This window comes from Mobula birostris, chromosome 1 (genome assembly GCF_030028105.1).
Source record: "Mobula birostris isolate sMobBir1 chromosome 1, sMobBir1.hap1, whole genome shotgun sequence".
Lineage (NCBI taxonomy): Eukaryota > Metazoa > Chordata > Chondrichthyes > Myliobatiformes > Myliobatidae > Mobula > Mobula birostris.
The window spans coordinates 178896992-178913005 of NC_092370.1; the positions used below are offsets into that span (position 1 = coordinate 178896992).

The following is a 16014-nucleotide window of genomic DNA, read 5'->3' on the forward strand; positions in this document are numbered from 1 at the left end:
TACTGGGCAAAAGTATTGAATAGGGTTCATTTCTCATCATGTGCTAGACTGGGGCTCATGCAATTTAAAGTTTTACACAGGGTACATTTAAGTAAAGCCAAACTTGCAGACACATACCCTGGGACAGACGCTGGCTGTGACAGGTGTTCCTTCTCTCTGGCTGGTTTAATACATGCATTTTGGTCATGCCCTCACCTTGATGACTATTGGGCACTGGTTTCTAAAATTATCAGTGAGGTTTTGGGGGTGACACTGAGACCTTGCCCACTTATAGCTGTTTTGGTGTGGCAGATAATGATTTGGGTTTAAATGCAAGCCAGTCGGATATCATTGCATTTACATCGCTATTGGCCCGTAGGAGAATTTTGCTGGTTTGGAAATCTGCCACTCCCCCAACTGCTACTGCTTGGTTAGAAGATGTAATGTTTTTTCTGAAATTAGAAAAGATTAAATTCACTTTGAGGAGGTCTGTGAAAAAGTTCTATTCGAAATGGGGACCTTTCTTATCATATTTTGGGAGTCTTAAGGAATTACCTACTAGTTGAGGGCATTTGATTGTACTTGGGAAGTTGCCTCCCATTTAACACGCTTATAATTTACCTCACAGGGTGGTTGATGAATTGTAAATATGAGTGTATTTTGGATCATCTGACATGTTGCAGATGTGCGTGAGCCGTCGTCTCGAAGTAGTGTGGGGGTATGGTTGTGAAATGTCCGTACTTGTATTTGTGAATTGTTGTGTTGTAAATATATTAGCTGCCATGATACGTTCGGGGAGGGCGGGTGGGGGGAGGTTTGTTTGGGGGTACGGTACTAAAGCAAAATGGAGGAAAATGTAATCCATTATATATTCTGTATTGTGTCATTCCTTCAATAAAAAATCACCCCCCCCCCCCAGTTGGCCGGTCCGCAAGAATATTGTCAATATTAAACCGGTCCACAGTGCAAAAAAAAAGGTTGGGGAGCCCTGGAATAAGGGACTTGAGCATCCGCGAGGGGTCCCAGAACCAATCCCTCACGGATAAGGAGGGCCGACTGTACAGTAAACAGTGAAGGGAGTTGCATTTATGGTAAGTAATGCAAAGACTAAAGCCATTGATCAAAATGGGTAGATCAACAAAAAGTTGCAATCAAGTATCTGTAACTGAAGATTTTGAAGACTGATTTATAAGTTTATAAAGTCCAAACTCTTATCAATTTGATCCAATTGCACTCTATGGTAATGGAGGGGATACACTTCAAGTCATGATAAATGAAAACTACAGTTCACTGAACACCAAAAAAAAACAAACTGTACAGAATAAGGCAAACCTGAGAAATTCAAGCCAAAATGATGGATGGTGCTACCTTATCAAAGAATCTGTATGCCAGGAGCTCCTAATAAAGCCACAGCACACAATGAAATCTGACTAACTGAGATTCTAAGATAAGCCTACATCATATTCAAGTCATTACTAATAAAGCCATCACTTAGCCCCTAATTTAGAATGATATTTGATTTGTGTTAGTAGCATTGTTTGAAGGACAACAACAAAAAAACTACAATACATTGCCACAAAATAACCATTGGGCTAAGATTACTCTAGTCATAATTATATTTTTAATTTTATTTAGTGCAGATGCCATCTTGACTGGAAGTTCATGCATAATCTACATAAAAACATTTTTCTACCAAATGGCTACAACAGCCATGATGAATCATTAATACGAATCTGATGCCTGCTCAAGTTGTTTGTGGGAACTTGTAAGGCCTTGTATTGCCATCAGATCTATCACCAGTTCCATTTACAATGATGGTTCTTGCTGCATACCGAAGACCATCTCTAACATAAAAAAAACAGAAAACACTGGAAACACTTAGCAGGTTGGTTAGCATTTATAAGGGAAGAAAAACATTTGGATGGGGGGGGAGAATGGGGAAGCAGACTACTGGAAGAACTCAGTAGGTCAGGCATCTATTGTGGAGACAAAGAGACAGTCAATTATCCCAATGCCTCTATAAATGCTGAGTTACTCCAGCAGTTTGGTTCTTTTATGACCATTATTGTTTTAGATTCAGTATCTATTGTTACTTGTCTTTCATGTTTTAAATTGAAGGCCCTGTTTCAGAAATGGACTAGAGAGGGGTAAAAAAAAATGCCATTGTGCCCTGCCTAAAATACTTCCATATTTATACCACAAGTAGCCAAGTTTTACTTTCAACCTGCATACATGTATCTGGATTTTTATATTCTGTACACTGCTAAGAAATCCTGCTCATTGTATTGGCTTCTTTGGTGACTCCCTTGGAGATGTGTCTGTCAGTTGATGGTAAGGGTCCATGGCATAAAAAAGGTTGAAAATTCCTGCCTTAGAGGATGGTGGACTCTAATATATCATTAGTAATAATTTAGTAAATGCCAGTACGACATTTCAAGAAGGGCAAATAGAAACAAACCAAGTTATAAGCTAGTGACCCTTACATCAGTCGTAAGGAAATTATTAAGGTTCTTAAAATAGGATTTATTTGAGTCTGAGAAAAGCAGAAATTTATTAGGGATAGTCAGCATGTGGTGAAAATCACATCTTACAAATTTGAATGAGTGTTTTTTGAAGAAATGGCATTCTGGGTAGTACAGTGGATGATATCAGCATGGAATTTAGTGAAGCATTACACAAGGGACCCTCATGGTGTGCCGATCCAGAAAATTAAAGCACAAGACCCATAGAGGTTTGGTAGATTGAACTTGGAACGGTTTTGGTCAAATGGGAGCAGTAAGGGCTGTTGACTGGAGGTCTATGACTAGTGGTTTTCTGCAAGGGTCAATGCTGGGATCTTTGGTTGGAGAGGATGCAGAAGAGGCCTTCAATACCCATCAACAAGCTTCAAAACCTGGGCCTCTGTACCTCTTCAATATAGATTTTTTTTTTTTAAAATTATGTACACATTCAGCCTGTGACTAAGTGTGGGCCATTGACAGTTCCAATTTGAAATTAAAATGAATTTGAAGCCTATTCCTAAACAAATCACAAAATCAAAATTAAAGAAAAAAGCTGTAGAAGCTGTAAATCTAAAATAAAAAATGCTAGAAATACCAAACAGTTGAGCCTACATCTATGGGAAGAGAAATAGAGCTTGTGTCAGGTCAAAGAGCCTTTTTAATGGAACGGGGAATGGGGCTAAATAAACTTATTAAACTGCAAGGAGAGTGGGGGAGGGTGATATTGCAGACTGGATAAAACCAGGATGACCATGGTCAATTAGTGGTAGATAGACAGTGAGAATATAGACAAAAGACCATACGAGTTGTGAAATGCAGAGTAAAAAATGCACCAAACAGGTAAGTTTGTGGCCTATAGTCCTTGGAGTCACCTGATGCCGGTGGCCAGAGGTAGGGACGTCGTAAGCAGTGTGCGAGGAAGCGGAAGTGAGGCAAGCGGGCAGGAGTCCATGCCAGGCAAAAAGCAAACCCTAGCCGGCGGGCTCTGCCGTCCATTCTGCTCTCCAGTGTCTGTTCTTTGGACAATAAATTGGACTACATCCGACCCCAACGAAATACTCAGCGGGAGTACAGGTTCTGCTGTGCGTATGTTTTCACGGAAACGTGGCTCACCGACAGAATCCCGGACGCCACCATTCTGCTGGATGGGCTCGACAAGTTTTGAGCAGACAGAGATGCAGCTCTTTCCGGTAAGACTCGCGGTGGTGGCTTGTGTGCTTACATCAATACGGAATGGTGCAGGAACTCTGTGCTGGTTTCCAGATACTGCTCATCGCTAGTGGAGTTTGTGACTGTTAAATGCAGACCATTTTATTTACCATGGGAATTCATCACTGTCCTCATAGTCAGTGTCTACATTCCCCCTAGCGCTAATGCTAAGGAGGCGCTCTGTGATCTGTATGGGGCTATTAGCGAACTGCAGATCACAACCCTGATGGACTGTTTATTGTCGCCGGAGATTTTAACCACGCGAACCTTAAGTCAGTGCTCCCCAGATTCCATCAGAACGTGGACTTTGCAACAAGAGGGGAGAATGCGTTGGACCTTGTTTACACAAATATTCCTGATGTGTACCAGGCGGAGCCCCACCCCCACCTCAGTTACTCAGACCACATCTGTTATGCTAATACCAGCATACAGACCGCTCATCAGGCACTCCAGACCAGTTCAGAAGCAGGTGAAAACCTGGCCAGCAGGACCCTTCTCTGCTCTTCAAGACTGCTTTGAGCACACTGACTGGCACATGTTCAGGGAGGCTGCAAACGATGGCGACTCTACCAACTTAGAGGAGTACACGGCATCAGTGACTGCCTACATCAGCAAATGCATCAATGACGTCACTGTGGCCAAGACCATCACTACATGAACTAACCAGAAGCCATGGAAGACCACAGAGGTGCAAGCTCCGCTGAGGACCCGTGACTCCGCCTTCAGAGCAGGCGACAAGGCAGCCCTAACAACAGCGAGGGCCAATCTGTCCCCGGCCATCAGAGAGGCAAAGCGTGTACACGGCCAGCAAACCCACAGCCAATTCCAGGGCAGTGGTGACACGCAGCGCATGTGGAAGGGCATTCAGGACATCACCAACTACAAGGCAACACCACCTGCCTGTGCTGGTGATGCCTCCTTTCCAGATGTGTCGAACAACTTCTACGCTGACTTTGAGGCGGAAAATGACGTGGCGGTGAGGAAGACCACCCCTCCTCCAAATGACCAGGTGCTGTGTCTTACTGTGGTCGATGTGAGGAGAACCCTGTGCACGGTCAAACCACGGAAGGCTGCTGGACCAGACAGTATTCCTCGCAGAGTGCTTAGAGGACGTGCAGACCAGCTAGCAGAGATTCTCACTGACATCCTCAACATCTCCCTGAGCAGTGCCATCATTCCTATGTGCTTCAAGGCCACCACCATCGTCCCCATGCCGAAAAAGTCTTCAGTGTTCTGCCTCAACAACCACCGTCCCGTTGCACTCACATCCATCATCATGAAGTGTTTCGAGAGGCTCATCATGAGGCACATCAAGACCCTGCTGCCCCCCTCACTGGACCCCCTGCAGTTCGCGTACCGTCCCAACCGTTCAACAGACGATGCCATTGCCATTACCCTCCACCTGGACAAAAAAAGACACATACATTCGAATGCTGTTCATAGACTTCAGTTCAGCATTCAACACAATCATTACTCAGAGACTGATTGGAAAGCTGAGCCTACTGGGCCTGAACACCTCCCTCTGCAACTGGATCCTAGACTTCCTGACTAGTCAGTCCGGATTGGAAGCAGCATCTCCAACACCATCACACTGAGCACAGGGCCCCCCCAGGGCTGTGTGCTCAGTCCACTGCTGTTCACTCTGATGACCCATGACTGTGCTGCAACACACAGCTCGAACCACATCAAGTTCACCCATGACATGACCGTAGTAGGTCTTATCAGCAAGAACACTGAGTCAGCGTACAGAGAGGAGGTGCAGCGGCTAACGGACTGGTACAGAGCCAACAATCTGTCTTTGAATGTGAACAAAACAAAAGAGATGGTTGTTGACTTCAGGAGGACATGGAGCGACCACTCTCTGCTGAACATCGATGACTCCTCCGTAGAGATCGTTAATAGCACCAAATTTCTTGGTGTTCACCTGGCAGAGAATCTCACCTGGTCCCTCAACACCAGCTCCATAACAAAGAAAGCCCAGCAGAGTCTCTACTTTCTGCGAAGGCTGAGAAAAGTCCATCTCCCACCACCCCATCCTCACCACATTCTACAGAGGTTGTATTGAGAGCATCCTGAGCAGCTGCATCACTGCCTGGTTCAGAAATTGCACCATCTCGGATCACAAGACCCTGCAGCGGATAGTGAGATCAGCTGAGAAGATCATCAGGGTCTCTCTTCCCACCATTACAGACATTTACACCACACACTGCATCTGTAAAGCAAATAGCATTATGAAGGACCCCACGCACCCCTCATACAAACTCTTCTCCCTCCTGCCATTTGGCAAAAGGCACCGAAGCAGTCGGGCTCTCACGACCAGACTATGTAACAGTTTCTTCCCCCAAGCCATCAGATTCCTCAATACCCTGAGCCTGGACTGACACCAACCTACTGCCCTCTACTGTGTCTATTGTCTTGTTTATTATTTATTGTAATGCCTGCACTGTCTTGTGCACTTATGCAGTCCTGGGCAGGTCTGTAGTCTAGTGTAGTTTTTGTGTTGTTTTACGTAGATCAGTATAGTTTTTGTATTGTTTCATGTAGCACCATGGTCCTCAAAAACTTTGTGTTGTTTTTACTGTGTACTGTACCAGCAGTTATGGTCAAAATGACAATAAAAAATGACTTGACTTGATGTCCTCTGCTGCCAGAGGAAAGAGAAACAAACAAACCAAGCCAATATCACAGATTGACAACTGATGGACAGAAATTAAGTTAACTGAAATTGAAGAATCCAGTCTTAAGTTTAGAAGACTGCACTTGCACACATTGTAACTGCCTTCTAAACATACAAGTGTCTGTACCATCAGAAAGGACAAAGGCAGCAGATGTAGAGGAATACAGAATGCAGAGGATGCATTCTGCAGAATATGAGGCTGAACAGGAAGCCCTTGAAACAGGATGAGGTCTGTTCACGTTTCAAAAAAGCAGGCAATCCAAATTCAGGAAGATACAAATACGTTGAAAATTTATGAAGGTCATACCCAAGTTACATAAAAGAACTATAAAATTGAAATTGCAGATAGTCACACAGCCTTTAATTCCTCGTTGTATTATATTGCATGGTTATAAGTAGTAAATTTGAGCATTTCAGTGAGAACCTGGATAATGACATTCTTCCATTACTTCACTTCAAAAAGTACTTATACTTCCTGACAAGAAGAGAGAGGTCATTTATTCCATTAAGTCTATCCTGGTTCTCAGAGCATTTCCATTCTCAACTTGTAACTGATTCTCTCCCGCATGGACACGAACTCCACCCTGATTCTCTTAACATTCTCGACACAATTCTTATACAATCATTTCAACTACCAGCACAAGTTGGGATGTAGGAAGAAACCAGGGCATCAAGAAAAAGTCAAGCGCATATTTAAAGTCAGTATTGAACGCAGAGGCCGGAAATGTTTAGGAGCAGCACTAACTGCTACACTACTCTACCGCTGCAAGACCACCTTTTAAAGGGTCTTGCCACCGATGCACAGATTCCCCCCCCCCCCCAAATATACGCTTGTATGGATATGCCCTAATAAATAAATGTAGCAGTGCTGAACGACCCTATCCCTTAAATGAACACTTAAAATAACTCGTTTTGAATCCCAATACAATTTTGTGCATTTAATACCCACCTCTGTAAACTATAGTCATTATATTCCCACATATATAACGTCAACATATACCTCCCCTACCCACACCTTTCGTAATGGAAATAGCATGATACTATATAACTGTAATGTTTTGGGCATCTCTTACCCGGCCTTGTGGCCGACTGTTAGAGTTGATCCTGTTCCAGTGTTTCACTTTTATCCCGTAGTCTCGGAGGTGCTGCACCACGGCGAGCCTCACCATGTTTCTTTCAGCCTTCATTCTGGCTCTACTCCTGTCTTCAGGGCACCCGCTGCCCCTTCACCCACCGCTCTCCGTCTCCCGTTGCCCCTTCACCCACCTCTCTCCCTCTGCCCCTTCACTCACCGCTCTCCCGTTGCCCCTTTACCCACCGCTCTCCGTCTCCCGCTGTCCCTTCACCCACCGTCTGTTTCTCACCCCTCCTGGCTCCGGACGCATTCGCTGTCTCCCACTACCCCTCCCTGTTCTTCCCCCACCCCTCGATGCCCTCCTCTTCTTCCCCCACCCCTCGATGCCCTCCTCTTCTTCCCCCGCCGCTCTTCGCCCCACCAACACCGTCCACAACACTCTCCTCCTCTCTTCCCCTCCCCCACCCGTTTGCCTCTTGCGCGATCTTCACTCGAACGGTGGCGCTCTCCAAATACGCCTCTTATTGGTTGAAGCTATTTCAAATGTGGGGTCTTCCCACGTTCGGGTGTCTTCGATGCTGCCTGAGGTGTAGTGCGCTTGCGCAGTTATCAACTCTCCAACGGCCGCGGAGTGACTGACTATGAGGCTCGAAGCGGGGGAATCCTGTTCTTGTTTTTAAAAGGCGGGCATTCCAAACTCAGAGGTACGAGTGTATTAAACATAGAGGAAAGTCGTGCCCAAGTTCCAAATGAGGCAATAAAACACAGCCACAAACCTTTAATCCTCTTTACAACATTCGCAGGGTTATTTATCAGAATTAGATCACAATATTTAAAATGAGTTAACTGTTCCCTTTCCTCATTAACTCGTTCTTTGGGTTTAAGGAAAACAGACTTCTCGACCATTTCTACAGTGGTAAAACTAGTACCCCGCGTCTCGGCTTTAATTGGGACAGGTGGTGCTCCATGAAACTGAAATTGTCGAGAAGTCTTGTGCCCTATTTTCGCTTGCCTCTGTTGATGAAGAGAGCTACCGTTTTAATTGCCATAGTGGATTTTTCCTCTGTTTTAAGTGGTCATGGAGCGGGGAGTCTCCCCAGTGAATGAAGTATGACGTTTATTCAAAGGGAATTTGAGAATGTCCTTGAATCATTTCTCCGCTCAATCTCTTCGAGTGCGTGAGTTTGGAATAGTGTGACTGATTTGGGAATTTGATGTTGAGGATGTAAATAATGTGACCCTGCTAATTAGAGCTAACTGAAAGCCATTGTGATCTCAATATTAGGGATGTTGACCTAAGAGAGGATTTAGAAGATTTTGTAGAGATGGCTTTAATGGTATCTTTCTGGTGCTTTGTGGTGGTTGCTGTAGGTGGACCAACACGGTAGCATGGGATCTGCCTAATAAACCTAGCAGCATTATGCTTGATTTGAGTTCTTGATCTTCAAGTACAACTTCAGGTAAATAAAGGCTGATTTACACTTACAGGAAAGATGTCATTGAGCTGGAAAGAGTATAAAGAAGATTTACAAGAATGTTCTCAGGATTTGAGGACCTGAGTTTTTGGGAAAGGTTGGGCAAGCTAGGACTGTAATCCCTGGAGTGTCAGAGACTGAGGGGTAGCTTTTATAGAGGTCGATAAAGTTATGAGGGACAGAAAAAGGGTGAATGCACATGGTCTTTTTCCCAGGAACCGGAATCAAAAACAAGGTAGCATAGATTTAATGTGAGAAGGGAAGTATGTAAAAGGGAACTGAGGAAACTTCTTCATGTAGAAGGTGGTACATTTATAGATCAAACTGCCAGAGAGTTATAGAAGCAGGTACAGTAACTATTTAAAAAAAACTACTGGACAGGTACATGGACAGGAAAGGTTTAGAGGAATGTGGGCAAAGGAACTAGCATAGATGGGCACCTTGGCTGGCATGTAAAAGATTCAGATTCATTTGTTTATCACATGTAAATTGAAATATACAGTGAACTATGCCATTTGTGTTAACAACCAACACATCCACAGATGCTGGTGCCGGAATATGTGTGCTCCCAGCAAATACATAGTATGCCTACGATGCTCAGCAGAACAATATGGAACACAAACACAGCAGAACAGAACAAGCAACAAAACAAGCCCCTTTCCTCCTTTCCATCCACATGAACAGCCCTCCAATCCTGGACCTCCAGGCTTCGATCATCAGGCTTCTACCACCTCACTTCCTATTGACCTATCAGAACTGGAATGGGAAGTACAAGTAACCCATTTTAATTCTGCTTCCCATTCCCAGTCTGACATGTCAGTCCATGGCCTCCTTTGCTGCTACAATGAGGCCACACTCAGGTTGGAGGAGCAATACCTTGTATTTCATCTGGGTAGCATCCAACTTGATGGCATTTACATCGATTTCTCAAACTTCTGGTAATGGATCCAACCCCTCCTTCACCATTCCCCATTCCCTCTCTCACCTTATCTCCTTACCTGCCCATCACCTCCCTCTGGTGCTCCTGCCCATGGCCTTCTGTCCTCTGCTATCAGATTCCCCCTTCTCCAGTCCTTTATCTCTTTCACCAATCAACTTCCCAGCTCTTTACTTCACTGCCCCTCCCTTCCGGTTTCTACTACCTTGTATTTCTTCCTCCCCTCCCCCCACCTCCTTACTCTGACTTCTCATCTTTTTTTCTCCAGTCCCAATGAAGGGTCTCGACCCAAAACATTGACTGTTTACTCTTTTCCATAGATGCTGCCTGCCTTGCTGAGTTCCTCCAGCATTGTGAAGGTGATCAATTCTTTCCTTTTTTGTTCCTCAGTTCCACCCATAAAGCCCCACTGAATGATGTCTCAGTAAGTTCATCTGCTATAGATTATGTATTTCTGTGGTATTAACTTCTTTTTTTCTCTTTGCAGTATTTCCAGCCTGATCTGCTGGAAATTTTCTAAACTTTGACTGTTGTCCTGTTGTTTATTTTCTCTCAAAGTACCCTCACCATTTTATGAAACAGATAGGCTTAATCAACAGCCTATTCTCCTGTACTCTATTGTTTTATTTTTTCCTCCCCTCTCTGCATTTAAAATTTACTTTATCTTTCTTCACAGCTTTGACAAAGGCCCTTAGACCTGAAAAATTAACTGTTTTCCCTTTCTCCAGATATTTCCCCAGGGTGACCAAGGATGGGAGCTCAACGTTCAGGGATATTCAATATTCAGGAGGGATAGACATGAAAGAAAAAGAGGTGGGGTGGCGTTGCTGGTTAAAGATGAGATTAGCGCAATAGAAAGGAAGGACATAAGCCGGGAAGATGTGGAATCGATATGGGTAGAGCTGCATAACACTAAGGGGCAGAAAACGCTGGTGGGAGTTGTGTACGGGCCACCTAACTGTAGTAGTGAGGTTGGAGATGGTATTAAACAGGAAATTAGAAATGTGTGCAATAAAGGAACAGCAGTTATAATGGGTGACTTCAATCTACATGTAGATTGGGTGAACCAAATTGGTAAAGGTGCTGAGGAAGAGGATTTCTTGGAATGTATGCGGGATGGTTTTTTGAACCAACATGTCGAGGAACCAGCTAGAGAGCAGGCTATTCTAGACTGGGTTTTGAGCAATGAGGAAGGGTTAATTAGCAATCTTGTCGTGAGAGGCCCCTTGGGTAAGAGTGACCATAATATGGTGGAATTCTTCATTAAGATGGAGAGTGACATAGTTAATTCAGAAACAAAGGTTCTGAACTTAAAGAGGGGTAACTTTGAAGGTATGAGACGTGAATTAGCTAAGATAGACTGGCAAATGACACTTAAAGGATTGACGGTGGATATGCAATGGCAAGCATTTAAAGATTGCATGGATGAACTACAACAATTGTTCATCCTAGTTTGGCAAAAGAATAAATCAAGGAAGGTAGTGCACCCGTGGCTGACAAGAGAAATTAGGGATAGTATCAATTCCAAAGAAGAAGCGTACAAATTAGCCAGAAAAAGTAGCTCAGCTGAGGACTGGGAGAAATTCAGAGTTCAGCAGAGGAGGACAAAGGGCTTAATTAGGAAAGGGAAAAAAGATTATGAGAGAAAACTGTCAGGGAACATAAAAACTGACTGTAAAAGCTTTTATAGATATGTAAAAAGGAAAAGACTGTAGGTCCTCTACAGACAGAAACAGGTGAATTGATTATGGGGAGCAAGGACATGGCAGACCAATTGAATAATTACTTTGGTTCTGTCTTCACTAAGGAGGACATAAATAATCTTCCAGAAATAGTAGGGAACAGAGGGTCCAGTGAGATAGAGGAACTGAGTGAAATACATGTTAGTAGGGAAGTGGTGTTAGGTAAATTGAAGGGATTAAAGGCAGATAAATCCCCAGGGCCAGATGGTCTGCATCCCAGGGTGCTTAAGGAAGTAGCCCAAAAAATAGTGGATGCATTAGTGATAATCTTTCAAAACTTGTTAGATTCTGGACTAGTTCCTGAGGATTGGAGGGTGGCTAATGTAACCCCACTTTTTAAAAAAGGAGGGAGAGAGAAACCAGGGAATTATAGACCCGTTAGCCTAACGTCGGTGGTGGGGAAACTGCTGGAGTCAGTTATCAAAGATGTGATCACAGCACATTTGGAAAGTGGTGAAATGATTGGACAAAGTCAGCATGGATTTGTGAAAGGAAAATCATGTCTGACGAATCTCATAGAATTTTTTGAGGATGTAACTAGTAGAGTGGATAGGGGAGAACCAGTGGATGTGGTATATTTGGATTTTCAAAAGGCTTTTGACAAGGTCCCACACAGGAGGTTAGTGTGCAAACTTAAAGCACACGGTATTGGGGGTAAGGTATTGATGTGGATAGAGAATTGGTTAGCAGACAGGAAGCAAAGAGTGAGAATAAACGGGACCTTCTCAGAATGGCAGGCAGTGACTAGTGAGGTACCGCAAGGCTCAGTGCTGGGACCCCAGTTGTTTACAATATATATTAATGACTTGGATGAGGGAATTAAATGCAGCATCTCCAAGTTTGCGGATGACACGAAGCTGGGCGGCAGTGTTAGCTGTGAGGAGGATGCTAAGAGGATGCAGGGTGACTTGGATAGGTTGGGTGAGTGGGCAAATTCATGGCAGATGCAATTTAATGTGGATAAATGTGAAGTTATCCACTTTGGTGGCAAAAATAGGAAAACAGATTATTATCTGAATGGTGGCCGATTAGGAAAAGGGGAGGTGCAACGAGACCTGGGTGTCATTATACACCAGTCATTGAAAGTGGGCATGCAGGTACAGCAGGCGGTGAAAAAGGCGAATGGTATGCTGGCATTTATAGCGAGAGGATTCGAGTACAGGAGCAGGGAGGTACTACTGCAGTTGTACAAGACCACACCTGGAGTATTGTGTGCAGTTTTGGTCCCTTAATCTGAGGAAAGACATCCTTGCCATAGAGGGAGTACAAAGAAGGTTCAGCAGATTGATTCCTGGGAGGCAGGACTTTCATATGAAGAAAGACTGGATGAATTAGGCTTGTACTCGTTGGAATTTAGAAGATTGAAGGGGGATCTGATTGAAACGTATAAAATCCTAAAGGGATTGGACAGGCTAGATGCAGGAAGATTGTTCCCGATGTTGGGGAAGTCCAGAACGAGGGGTCACAGTTTGAGGATAAGGGGGAAGCCTTTTAGGACTGAGATTAGGAAAAACTTCTTCACACAGAGAGTGGTGAATCTGTGGAATTCTCTGCCACAGGAAACAGTTGAGGCCAGTTCATTGGCTATATTTAAGAGGGAGTTAGATATGGCCCTTGTGGCTATGGGGGTCAGGGGGTATGGAGGGAAGGCTGGTACAGGGTCCTGAGTTGGATGATCAGCCATGATCATAATAAATGGCGGTGCAGGCTCGAAGGGCCAAATGGCCTACTCCTGCACCTATTTTCTATGTTTCTATGTTTCTATTTTCTGATCAGCTAAGTATTTCCAACGTTTTTTTGTTTATTTTGCAGTTTTCCAGTATTTTGCATTTCAATGGTCAGTTTGGTGATGGCCACTGTACAGCTAACATAGTCATACAGCACAAACAGCTGCTTCAGCCCAACTCATCCATGCCAGGCACAGCATCACAGAACAGTACAGCACACTATATGACCTTCAGTTCATGATGTTATGCCAACTCTTTAATCTACTCTGCAATCAATCTAACCTTTCCCTCCGACCTAGCCTTCCATTTTTCTGTCATCCAGGTGCCTATCTAAGAGTCTCTCAAATGTCCCTCATCCATCTCTGCAGTGCATTCATGCACTTACCACACTCCGTATTAAAAAAATACTATCTCTGACATTTCCCCTACACTTTCCTCCAAAAACCTTAATAGTATGTCCTTTTGTATTAGTCATTATCAGAAACGGTGCTGACTGTCCACTCTGTTTGTCTCTTATCATTTTACACACATTTATCAAGTTACCTCTCATCTACCTTCACTCCAAAGAGAAAAGTCCGAGCTCTTTCAGCCTTTCCTGATAAGGCAAAAGACATGGTCTCGAATCCAGGCAGCATCCTGGTGAATCTCCTCTGCACAGTCTCTAAACTTCCACCTCCTTACTATAATGAAGAGACCAGAACTAAACACAATGTCGGTGTGGTCTAACCAGAGTTTTGTAGAGCTGCAGCGTTACTTTACTGCCCTTGAATTTAATCCACAACTAATATATATATATATGATTATGAAGACACACAGTCCTCTTTTATTGTCATTTAGTAACGCATGCATTAAGAAATGATACATTATTGCCTCCGGTTTGATATCACAAAACACAGGACAAACCAAGACTGAAAAAACTGACAAAACCACATAATTATAACATATAGTTACAAACAGTGTAACAATACCATAACTTGATGAAGAAGTTCATGAGCACAGTAAAATTCAAAGTTTCTCAAATGTCCCACATCTTACGCAGACGGGAGAAGGAAGAAAAACTCTCCCTGCCATGCCGACCACAATCCGACTCTGAGTCATCCAAAAACTTCGAGCTCCGACTAACTCTGACACTGAGTACCGAGCACCATTTCTGTCCGTACGATTCAACCTCCTTCTCGGTTGCCAAAAGCAGGCAAGGCCGGGGATTTTGAGGCCTACCCTCCGAAAGATTCCCGACCACACAGTAACAGCAGCAAACGGGCGTTTCAGAAATTTCTCCAGATGTTCCTCTGTGCTTTCACGTCCATCCTCCATCAAATCAGAATTGTCCACAGCCCCTATTTAACAGATACGATATCATTTTTCACCGGAGGGCTGCACACACGCAGGCGCGCCGCTATCTTCTCTCCTAATAAAGGCCAATGCAACATATAAGAGAAAATCTGGAAATCCAAGGAACACACACAAACTGCTAGAGGAACAGAGCAGACTAGGCAGCATCTTTGGAAAAGAGTACAGTTGATGTTTCGGGCCAAGACCCTTCAGGAGAACTGAGTTCCTCCAGCAGTTTGTGTGCGTTGTTCCAATGCAACATATGCCTTCTTAATCCTCTATCAACTTGTATGGCAACTTCAAGAGATCTATGGATGTGGACCCCAAAAATCCCCCTAATCCTCTACATTGCTAAAAATTTTGCTGTTAAGCTTGTACTCTGCCTTCACGTTTGACCTTCCAATGTGTATCACTTCACACTTTTCTATCTGAGTGCTATCTGCCACTTCTCAGCCCAGCTCTGCATGTATTATATTCCATTACATTCCATTATAACCTACAACAATCTTCTTCATCATCCACAATACCACCAACCTTTGCGTCATCTGCAAATTTACAGTCCCTCTTTCAAGTCATTAATAAAAATCACAAAGAGCAGAGTTCCCTGAACAATAACTGTGGAACACTCCTAGTCATTGATTTCCAGGAAAAATACACACCATGCCTTATGTGAACAAGTAAATTCCAAATCCATGTATACAGATTTTCCTAGATAACATGCGCCCGACCTTGTAAATGTTCCTATTGGGAACCTTGTCGATCTCCTTACTGGAATTCATGTATTATATCCACCCCGCTCTACCTTTATCAATTTGTCTTGTCACTTCCTCAAAGTCAATCATGTTCAGAGGTATGATCAGCTCCTCGCTAGACCGTGCTTACTACCCTTAATCATACTATGCTCCAAATACTCATAAATCCTCTCTCCAAGAATCCTCTCCAATAATTTGGCTGCCAATGATGTAAGGCTCTTTGGTCTATAATTCCCAGGATTATCCCTCTCACCGTTCTTGAATGAAGGAATAACATTTGCCAGCCTCCAATTTTTGGTACTACTCTTTTGGTCAGTGAGGATGCAAAGATCGTTACCAAAGGTGCACTTGCTTCCCGGTGTAACCTGTGGTATATCCTTTCCAGCCCCGGGGACAGAACTTGGACCTTCAGCCTATGCTTTGCCATTCCATAAGATATTGTAGCAGAATTAGGCCACTGAGTCCACTCCTCCATTCAATCATGATTGATTTATTTTCTCATTTTTGTGGCTTTGCTCCGTAACTTTTGATGCCGTTACTAATCAAGAATCTATCAGCCTCTGCTTTAACTATACTGTACCCAATGACTTGGCCTGCACAGCCATCTG

The 16014-nt window shown here is 43.8% G+C and overlaps 1 protein-coding gene across 1 annotated transcript in view; it reads right to left on the reverse strand.

Annotated features, from left to right (window-relative positions):
• Nucleotides 1-7658, reverse strand: part of LOC140201969 (rho GTPase-activating protein 11A-like) — a 62715-nt gene extending 55057 nt beyond the window's left edge. The window contains exon 1 of the mRNA XM_072266841.1: nucleotides 7440-7658. Coding sequence (XP_072122942.1) covers nucleotides 7440-7553 — 114 coding nt within the window. The 5' untranslated portion in view covers nucleotides 7554-7658. The remainder of the gene's footprint in view (nucleotides 1-7439) is intronic.
• Between the last annotated feature and the right edge of the window lie 8356 nt (nucleotides 7659-16014).